At 41.5% G+C, this 10,692-nt stretch overlaps 1 protein-coding gene across 1 annotated transcript; it reads left to right on the forward strand.

The window, feature by feature from the left end:
• The first annotated feature begins 1,857 nt into the window (after positions 1-1,857).
• slc13a2 (solute carrier family 13 member 2) lies at positions 1,858-10,073 on the forward strand. The gene is made up of 12 exons (XM_076751027.1): positions 1,858-1,959; positions 4,194-4,322; positions 4,819-4,955; positions 5,903-6,147; positions 6,232-6,409; positions 6,513-6,635; positions 6,905-7,117; positions 7,511-7,611; positions 7,760-7,875; positions 9,134-9,295; positions 9,397-9,534; positions 9,942-10,073. Exons 1-12 carry the CDS (start codon positions 1,858-1,860, stop codon positions 10,071-10,073), a joined length of 1,776 nt encoding a protein of 591 aa, XP_076607142.1.
• Positions 10,074-10,692: the final 619 nt, after the last annotated feature.

Here is a 10,692-nt window from a genome sequence, read left to right on the forward strand (position 1 = left end):
CAATGCACACATCAGCAGCTTTTCTTATGACCAATTGTAGGCTGGTTTTCAGAGCACAATAACCAGTAAACCTTTGAACTTTTCATCACAGATGGTGCCTTGTAACACACCGTCTGTCATAAAATCACAGTGCACGACTCTTTCTGTTTGGATGCTGTGTAAAATGTGAATGAAAACAGAATGCAGTTTACCAACAACAGTTTTACAAAGTGTTTCTGAGTCCATGTAATAATATTCTTTATACAATCATGTGTTCACAGAGTGGTGAACCTCGCTCCATCCTCGCTTGTGAACGACTGAGCCTTTCAGGATGCTCCTTTCATACCCAATCATGACACTATCACCTGTTACCAATCAGACTGTTTACCTGTGGAATGATCCAAACAGGTGTTTTTGGAGCTTTCCACATCTTTCCCAGTCTTTGTTGCTCCTGTCCCAACTTGTTTGAAACATGTTGCTGCATCAAATTCAGAATAAGCAGATATTTACAAAAATCAATGAAGCTGATGAGGTCAGACATTAAATATATTGTCTTTGTGCTGTTTTCAATTGAGTAAATGTCAGAAACGACGATCAAGTTGTCCGTTTTATTCATGTTTTACACAGCGTCCCAACTTTTTCACAGCTGGGGTTGTACGTTTATGTATTCAGCCAGTAGTAAAGCTTGTGGTTGTCCTTGCTTCATTTTGTCTTGTTTAATTATTGTAATCCAACTCTCATCAGTGCGGGTGACATCTGTACTGAGCTATCTCATACTTAATTGTAATTTCCCACAATGTATGCTAGAAAAACTATTCCCAAAGCTTTCAGAAAAGCGTTCAGAAAAATGGGAAGAAAGTGTTTTGTGATTTATATTTCAGAGAGAACATCAGTTAAGTTGTTTGATAAATCACTTGTTAGGCCTAAATATCATGTATGTATGCATTAAGTGTGAAAACATATTGACATTTAGTTTATTGTCGAACCACAGCGCTGTGCTCATCCAAAAAGAGTCAGTAAGCCGCATTCTCAATACTGCACAAGCTGATAGTGTTTTATGACTTAATTGAAGCTATTATATGTAAATGTGGTAAGTTATAAAGAGAGTAAGTTATAAAACAACAGAGAGTGTGTTGTGTAAGATCATAAGATACAGTGATATGTTTATTCAGAATAGAAAAAGATGATTTATGTTTCGTTCATTTTTTTTTATTTACAGACTTATAACATATATAAGTTCTTATTTTGAGTCGGTGGTCTAACCCACCCTTAAAGCTAAAAACCACATTGCACAATTAAAAAAATCAACTTTTTATTTGAGGAGGAACTTTGCACAGAGTTAAAATGGCCCTCTGATAACAGGGTTTCCGTGTGAAAGTAGTATTTCTTAGAACCAAAGTTAGAACCAAACCTGCATACGAACTTGTCGCAGACTGTAAGTGGCCACATACTGGTTTCTTTCAGCTCGGCCACAGAGCACCGACCTTTGGTTAAACCTGACTGAGCAGCTCTCCTTCCCATGATAAACCTGTCAATCTATCTTTCTCCTCATCCGCCAATCCCTCCTCCCCCCTTCAAAGATCCCTTTGCCGTTAAGTTAATGTTTGATAAGCCGCAAGAGATAGAAAGAGTAGATCGCAGTCATATTAGTCTCATTAGCTCAGTGTTTCTCTGTGGAGCACATCTCTGTTTTTCCTCAGCTTCGCTTGTGCTTTACCGTCAGCTCACCTAACCTCCGTGTGCAGCTTCATTCCTTCCTGTTCTGTCTCTTCACGCGGACCAGCGGGTGTTTATCTTTATCAGCTGTCTGCTCTGAGTTACCTGAGAGACTTTTGAATAGTTTTCCACCTCTGGGTTGCTTGTCAGTTTTGCCAGGAGATGGATAGCTGGTTGAAATGGCTGTGGTACCACAGAAACTACATCATCATCTTGGTGACTCCTCTTGTGTTCCTTCCCCTGGTATTTGTCTACCCAACATCGGTGAGTGTGTGTGTGTGTGGAGGTAATGTTTTCATTAACTGGGTGCTTTTAATGTGTTTAATGTGAAGAACATTTCACGGTTTTTCCAGAGTCTAAAACAAGTAACAGTTCTGGTGGATTTGATTGTACCTAAATATATTTCTTTCCTATCCTTGCCCCTTATTCCACTTCTATCCTTCTTCAATGCACAGTACATGTCATAGAGCTACCCTGTGGAAACATTCACTATGCTTGGCTACCATTCTGTTTATTAACACCTGGCGAGGATTGCAAGAGATGTGCAAGTGTGGTTTCACATCCACGTCAAATATTTGTCCTGAGGTTTTAATATCCTTTGAGGACAGCCTCTTCAATTATTGCCAACACATGAATAAACCATCTAACGATTGACAGTTTCAGGTGGTCTCATGGTTGCAGCTCGTAATCTGTCTCTACAAATTTCAGTGAATGTTGCTGTGCATGTGTCAGTAGCTCAGTTGGCACAGTCAAGCAAACACCACACTGGAGACAAGTACTTGATGTTGCGCGGGTCAAAAATAAGACAAATAATAATTTAAAAAAAAACAAAAAACAATGCCGTCATGCATTGCATCATAAACTATAAAACTGACCCTGAATAAGACAAAATGAAAGTTTTTCACATTGATGCCCACTTTCAGAAATGGAGAATTATATTTGAGTGAAAGGGGATTTTATGTGACAACATTCAAGTTTCTGTAAAAGACAACAAAAAACCTTCAAACTGTCAAAGGGAATATTGAGAAGTTACATCTACAGTATATCAGTAGATGAAGTAAAGATAATCATTTATTACGACAGCTGATATGTGATAATTAAGTCTTATCAGAAAGTCTATGGCCCTTAGACTCTGCTGGGAGATTTTGTAATTGAGGGGCAAGCAAGATAAACAGCAAGATAAATGGCCCCATGGAGTCCAGACACTGGTGGTGGTGGAGGCTGACGACTCTGCTGGCTGATGGGGCCGATGAAGCTGATGATCTGTGAAGAAGGGGTGGTGATGGGGAGGTGGAGGGGTATGCGTAAGAGCAAGATGAAAGACCAAAGGCAGGAGCTGATAGGCTCACAATGAGGGTGTGTCGACCACCTGGTAAGACCGCTGATATCTCAGTGACAGCCCGAGACAATAACAGCACAGACATTAGAGTGAGCATGTGTTCGAGGAGTGAACGCAGGATGGTTTGAGACATAAACTACAGGCCTAAGCAGGCAAAAGAATTTTCTTTGCTCCCCCTTCATTTATTCTGCAGCTTGTGTGTCTGCTGTACTTCTCACTCCGCAGACATCCATCGAAAACCACTTGATCCAAAACAAATATAAAGTATGTCTCCAGGGCCAAACTCCAACATGATCACTTCAGTCATATCAGTTACCTTCCAAACCCTGTGACTTAGGTTACCATTATATGATTAAATGAATTGTTCAACATTTTGGTAAAATACACTCATTTACTTTTGGTTAAATGTGAAAATTGATACCACTTTCATGTTTGTACTGCAAATACGAACTTACAGCCAGCAGCATTTAGCATAGCTTAGCATAAAGACTTGAAACAGGAGGAGAGAGCGAGCCCGACTGTCTGAAGGTAATAATTCCACCTATCAGCACCTCTGAAGTTCACTAAAGAACACGTTATATCTTACTTGCTTAATCTTTTTTTGGCTGAGAGCGGTAGATAAACGTTGGTTGCAACTCTTAATAAAATCACAATGAACACTTGGTTGTTGTACTTAGGGATTAAACAAATGAGATACAACACGTTAATTAGTAAGCTTTGGAGGTGCTGGTAGACAGATTTAGTTACGGCTGAGCCACGCTAGCTGTTTCCGGTCTTCGCTCTTCATGTCTAGCGTACAATCTTAAATGTTGCATTGATCTCAGCAAGGAAGTAAATAATCATGTTTCCCAACATGTTACTCAATGTGCAGGACCGGCTGAGTTGAGGAGGTCTTGCCTGTGTGACAGTGGAAAGTTTTGTGTCGGTAGTTTAAACAGTCAGGGAACATGGATTTTACTGACGACCCATAAAGAGTTATCTTGTGAGACAAGAGCATATCAAACTGTTTTATGAGCAGAGCTTACTGCTCTCTGCATGTGTTAAGTGTTTTTCCCTTTCAAGAGTGACTGGAGATAAGTCAAAGGCCGTGAAAGATGAAATATGTACTTTACCGTGTGTGTGTGTGTGTGTGTGTGTGTGTGTGTGTGTGTGTTTACAGGAAATGAAATGTGGTTATGCTATCATCCTCATGGCTCTCTTCTGGTGCACCGAGTGTATGCCTCTGGCTGTGACTGCCCTCATGCCGATCATCCTCTTCCCCATGATGGGCATCATGAAGGCTGAAGCGGTACAGTCCTTATTTACATGTTTGAGCCAACTAAAATGTACCTGTATCTATTGATACCTGCAGGGAAATACTGCAGCTTATGACGATTAGCTTCTTAGATATTTTTGGTGGAAAAATATGCTTGTCATAGCATTTGTTCTAATGCTCCATTTGGAGGGAAAATGAGAGGATACTTTTATAATGGGACACCAAGACGAGGAGGTCAGAGGTCAGGATTAGCCAAAGGACACCAGGAGACTAGAACCTGAGAGCACAAGAGAGGCTTTGTCTTGACTGATGAAACAGTGCAGACGGAAAGTGTTGCCTTTACTGTTCAGTCAGTTCGTTTTAGGTCACAGACCAACCTGCTGATCCCCGTGTTTTACCTTTATTACTCATAAATAGGATCATACATTACCTTTGCATGGGACCGCAGGTTCACGTGTTAGTGCAGCTGTTAAAAAAGTTGCTGTGTTTGTATTTCTGATTCTTCTCGTGTGTGTGTGATGTGTCTCAGGTCAGTATTCAGTATCTGAAGGACTCTAACATGCTGTTCATCGGTGGCCTGTTGGTGGCCATCGCAGTGGAGCACTGGAACCTGCACAAGCGCATCGCTCTTGGAGTTCTGCTGCTGATTGGTGTTCGTCCATCCCTGTAAGAAAGCCTTGTGATACAGCTCACCTGTGTACGCTGAAGCAGACAGCAAAAACAAAGCAGTGATGAGAGGGTCAACTGTGCCTCCAGGGACATTTATACTATTAACATGCTCACCAGATAATTTTCCACATAAGGCTTCCAAACGGAAACCTCATTTATCATGATATAAAACTATTACTGTCTCATTAAGATGATAGTGTTTATGCATTTACACTGTTGGTCAGTTTCTTCTACATCAACCTGAAGCATCAGCTGACAAAACACATACATTTACAAGGCATTTAATTTTATATTGGGTGCATTAAATTTGACTTTTTTTTTCTTCTTTTGCTTGTTTTTGGTCTTTTTGTCTGTATTTATTACGTTGCAGTTCATTGGGCTTTCAGTGCCATCCTAACCGGGTCTTTAAGACTTGAACTAAACAAATAAAAGCAAAGTTAAACAGCCTTGAAAATAATTTGCAAATGAAATTATTCAATTATTCATTCAGTTCAGTTTACCTTTTGGCAGCTTCTTTGGAAAAAAGTTTCAGCAAATTGAAACACTACAGAATAAGATAGATACAACACTTGTAATAAAGAGTCTCTTATTCACGGCTGACTGGCTTCTCAATGTGCAATCACAAAGTGCGCGTCTGTCAGAACGCAGTCCACAGAACAACACTGTTTCAGGACTGATGCATTTAAAAAACATGACGTGTGACATGCTCCTGAAATACCATTTTATCGCGATGTTACAATAATTTTGTTTTATTCTTTGGTCTTAAAACACAGACAAAAATGATTGCAAAGTATTTAAAATGATATTAGTTAATAACACGAATCTTGTCTTCTCGTGATAATCCACACCCACATGGTACAACAAATGTTATGACTATAGACACTAAAAAAACCTATTATACCTACTCACCGGCCTCATACTCACTCTGCTACCCGTTCACACAGGCTACTGATGGGGTTCATGATCGTCTCGGCCTTCCTGTCCATGTGGATCAGCAACACGGCCACCACCGCCATGATGCTGCCCATCGCCAACGCCGTGCTGCAGCAGCTGAAAGCCACAGAGGCCCGAGCAGATGAGCGAGATCTTGAGGCCGCAGCTGCGGAAAACCACACATTTGAGCTCGAGGATAGCCCAGGAAAACAGGACATAACTGACGACAAACAGCCTGAGGTGGAGGACACAGAGTGTGAGTAAAAATGTCTGCTACACTGAAATGTTTATGGTCTTCTTGGTAGCAACCTTCCCATTAACTTTAACTTTTGGGCTCCAGCTGAACACAAGGAGAGGCTTGACTCACTGCAGGAGTCCAAGAGAAACGCGATTGACGCGAAGTACAACCTTCTGACCAAAGGGATGAGTCTGAGCGTGTGTTACTCTGCCAGCATCGGAGGCACGGCCACACTCACCGGCACGACCCCCAACATCATCCTTCAGGGCCAGGTTGACCTGTAAGGCATTAATAAAGACATTCAGAGTATCATTGCAGATACATCAGCTGATTCTCCTGTTTGTGCCCCTTTTCCTTATCTCATCTTTCTTATCTTTCTGAAGGCTCTACCCTGGGAACGGTGGTGTGATCAACTTTGCCACCTGGTTCGGCTTCGCCTTTCCCAACATGGTGCTCATGCTGATATTGACTTGGTTCTGGCTTCAGGCTATATTCCTGGGCTTCAAGTAAGGCAACTTCAGCCTCGTACAGTCAGCCGCAAACGCTTCTGTGAGCAATGGAGACAAAAAAGTTTTCTCTCGTACTCAACATCATGTTTAAATAATAATTTAACGCAGAATTTAAAAAACAAAACTGTCCTACTTACAGCATGTGGTAGCCATGCAGATGTTTCTAAGAGTTTTGGGTTTCTTCTTTCCATAGCAGAAAAATACTTTTACATACATTTCCCTGATTTGTTGAACAATCTGCAGCATCCGTGTACCTTTCTCCTCAGCTTCAAGCAGACATTTGGCTGTGGTGGGAAAAGCACCAGAGATAAGGAGGCGTACGCAGTCATGAGGGAGGAGTACAGAAAGCTGGGAGGCATGAAGTTCGCTGAGGTGGCGGTGCTCATCATCTTCATCCTGTTGGTGATCTTGTGGTTCACCAGGTCCCCGGGCTTCATACCCGGCTGGGCAGAAGTGCTCTTCACTTATGACGGCAGTGTGTGAGTCTTTAGCTTTCCTTTTTTTTTGTTTTTTTTTGGCATGACTTTAAACAATACATGTGGTGGTATTTTATGTATATTTTTCAGCAAATCCCATGAAAAAGACCTGAAACCAACAACCAACCAAAACTGTATAGCTGTTTTAAGAATTAGCTCTTTTTTTTAGAGACGAAACTATGCAGAAAAAATCACCAGCTTTATCCTTTAAATTTGCTGCTGCTCTTAAACCCTCCTCTTCCAGTTAAATCTTTTGTAGCTGTGTTACATCAATATATGCAGATTTTATCCTAGTTCCATAGTTAACGTTTACACTGTAACACCACTTTGACATGACAGGAAACATGGCGGCAACATATTTAAACAACATGTCGAATGTCACCTTGTGGCCCTCAGGTTCGTGTCAGATGGAACGATCGCTATCTTCATGTCGATGCTCTTCTTCGTCATCCCCTCCCGTCTGCCCAAGTGTGGAAGCTACGGTTACAACGAAGCAGGTGAAATGTCGACAGTCTCTAATAATACAGTGCCTTAACGATGCTCATGTGACCTAAATTTCAGCTCATCAGAGCCCTGGGTCATGATTACCCAGTGGATGTAAAACTAATTACTGTTTCATGCTCACACTTCTTCTGGGTCTCACAGGTAAGCTGGTGAAGGCTCCCAGAACTCTGCTGAACTGGCAGGTGGTTCACGAGCGAATGCCCTGGAACATCATCCTGCTGCTGGGAGGAGGCTTCGCTCTGGCTGAGGCCAGTGAGGTAAACGCTCATGAAAGCTGGGTTTTCTCCTTTTAAGACTTCATGTTCCCTTTGAAGTGGACTAATGTGGACTAATCAGATAGTTGGATGCTAGTTTTTGATAATCAATCAGCATTTTTTCTTTTAATTAGAAATGTTTTTGATTATAGCTTTTCAAATGTGAGGAGTTCCTGCAATAGATACTTGTTACTATTCTTTCAGGGCAAGTGATCTTTTAGAGTTTTTAGAGCAAATGGTTACTTGATAAATGAACAAAATCCTTGATAGATTAGTCTATAATTGAAAAATTGAAGCCTCATAGTAAAAGATGACGCAGTTCAAAGCCCAAAACAAACATCATCAACAGACAGTTGAAAATAAAATGTCACAGTACTAACATCAAACATCAAAGATGTTACCAAATTTATGAAAATGTAGAAAATTACTTGGAATGGAGTCCCACTAAAACAAACCTTTTCCTGGTTCACTCAGTTTTTCTGCCATCTCACTTTCGGAGAAACAGGAGTCTCGCCGTGCTAGCAGCATGTGCTTTGAGCGAAATGCAACTTTATAGTGAGTTTCAGTTCATTGTTTAGATGTTGGCCCACAACTTCATTGTTTTGGTTCGCTCTCACAGCTCTCATAGCGTCGTTTTTGGCCTCAGCAGGCAGCTGTTTTTAGCTCTAAAAACCTGCTGTACACCACCTGCTCAGCACCAAAGAGCAGACAGACACAGATAGAGATAAGCTGGTGAACATAGCAGAACATTTAACAGCTGAACAGCCAGGAGCTGGTGGAGATCAGAAACAGAGCTAAAAGAGAGGGAATACTCAACTTAGATTGATCAAGTGAACACAAACGTGACTCCAAATGAATGATAATGTGGCTGTCTAACTGCTGGATGCGTAAAAGCTTTAATATCAACCTGATGAGGTAGAAGAAAATGTTGGGGAGGAGAAGTCAGTGGATCTCCAAAGTGAATGTCTGTACAACCAAGTGGATGTTTAGATATTTCATTTGAGATATAAGCGACCCACTGCTGGTGCTAGATGAGGATTCAGAGGATCATCAATTTCTAGAACTAATCTCATGGTGAACATGAATATCTGTACCAAATTTTATGGTAATCCATCCAATGGTTGTTGAGATATTTCAGTCTGGACCAAAGTGGTGGACCGACAGAGATCACCATCCCAAGAGCTGCCAGCATCGCTAATGACAGTATTAAGATTCCTTTCTCAAAAAGATCAACATTTCTTCTTGACATATTTGTTTACAGGAGTCAGGTCTGTCCAAGTGGCTGGGAGATAGACTCGCACCTCTGGAGAGCATTCCCCCTTATGCCATCTCGTTGATTCTCAGCCTGCTGGTGGCGACATTCACCGAGTGCTCCAGCAACACAGCCACCACCACCCTGTTCCTGCCCATACTGGGCTCAATGGTAAGCAGAACTCAGAGTCCACATGCACACACAGGTGTTAGCACACAGCTAACGCACATGTTCTCCGTATATTTAACTGTCGTGTTGCCATTGTTTCTTAGGCCACAGCTATTAAGATACACCCACTGTATGTGATGCTGCCCTGCACCATCGCGGCCTCTCTGGCTTTCATGCTGCCTGTGGCCACACCGCCCAATGCCATCGCCTTCTCATTTGGAAATCTCAAAGTCGTCGACATGGTGAGATTCATACACATATGCAGTCCAGTATACACCATCTATGTTGCAGGTATCAAGGTAATTAAGACCACGATTCTTGAAACTAATTTAGAAGAAGAAGAAATTTGGGGTAATGAGATTTGTTGGTGGGTTGTGGTGGAATGAGCCAGATTGCATGTAGAGGTATCTCTCTTTAAGCCTTAGTATCCCCTAAATAATAACCAAAAAAGGCACTGAGACAATATGCACTAAGAAGAATCTGTCATCATAAACCTCAACACTCATGAGTTATGAGCAGCTGCACTTTAAGGCATTTCCTTATGGGACTGAGTATTGGCAGCAGTATATTGTTACTGTTGTATTGCATATGTTGAATTGAACTCAACCTCCTGTGTCCTGATCTGAATCTGATCTGTCTGTTTCTCCAGGTGAGAGCTGGCTTCATCCTCAACATCATTGGGATTTTGACTGTGAATTTAGGCATCAACACCTGGGGATATGCTATGTTTGACATGGGCACCTTCCCCGAGTGGGCCAACGTCACAACTGCCAGACCTTGAGTAACGGTGGACTGAGAGAGAGCTGGAGAAAGAGAATGACACTGAGCAGGTTTTTTAAAGCCCCCAAAGACTTGTCTTCAACTCTTTCTCTATAACATAAGCTAAAATTACGAAATAAGCAACAATCAACGTTAAAATGCACGATTTCTGAAGAGTTTAATGTGTTTCATCTGGACTGCAGGTGTAGTTCGACCAGATTTGAGCAACAGCAACAACAAATGTTGCGCAGTTCTTATTGAACTAAGTGGCATCGCCTTTTTCTAAGTCCTGCCCACTGCAAACCGCTGAGAAGAGCACAGATAAACACAGAAATCTCTCAACTGAAATAGACAAAGCTGCTCAAACTTTGGATAAAATATTGTGTTCTTGTAGGATCCCATCACCATTAAGAGGCTGATTCTGTAAAGGAGAGAAAGCCACTTTAAATTAATCGAATAATAAAGAGCTGCAACAGAAGCTTTGAGGATTATAGAAGGAGAAGAGGAGCAAGGCGAGTCAATGAAAGGCTGGTTGCACTAAATATGGTAAAGAAAATGAAGTTCAAAGATGAACCTGATCCAAACTAAAATAACAATTAGACCAAATTTCTCTCAGCAGTGGGGTATTACTATGTGCTTTG

Source organism: Chaetodon auriga, chromosome 15 (genome assembly GCF_051107435.1).
Source record: "Chaetodon auriga isolate fChaAug3 chromosome 15, fChaAug3.hap1, whole genome shotgun sequence".
NCBI classification, from domain to species: domain Eukaryota; kingdom Metazoa; phylum Chordata; class Actinopteri; order Chaetodontiformes; family Chaetodontidae; genus Chaetodon; species Chaetodon auriga.

Coding starts and splice junctions, on each gene's coding strand:
- slc13a2 (XM_076751027.1), top strand. CDS start 1,858: ATGGATAGCTGGTTGAAATGGCTGTGGTACCACAGAAACTACATCATC. Junction 4,956..5,902: donor ATTGGTGTTCGTCCATCCCT/GTAAGAAAGCCT, acceptor CCGTTCACACAG/GCTACTGATGGGGTTCATGA. Junction 6,148..6,231: donor TGAGGTGGAGGACACAGAGT/GTGAGTAAAAAT, acceptor TTTGGGCTCCAG/CTGAACACAAGGAGAGGCTT.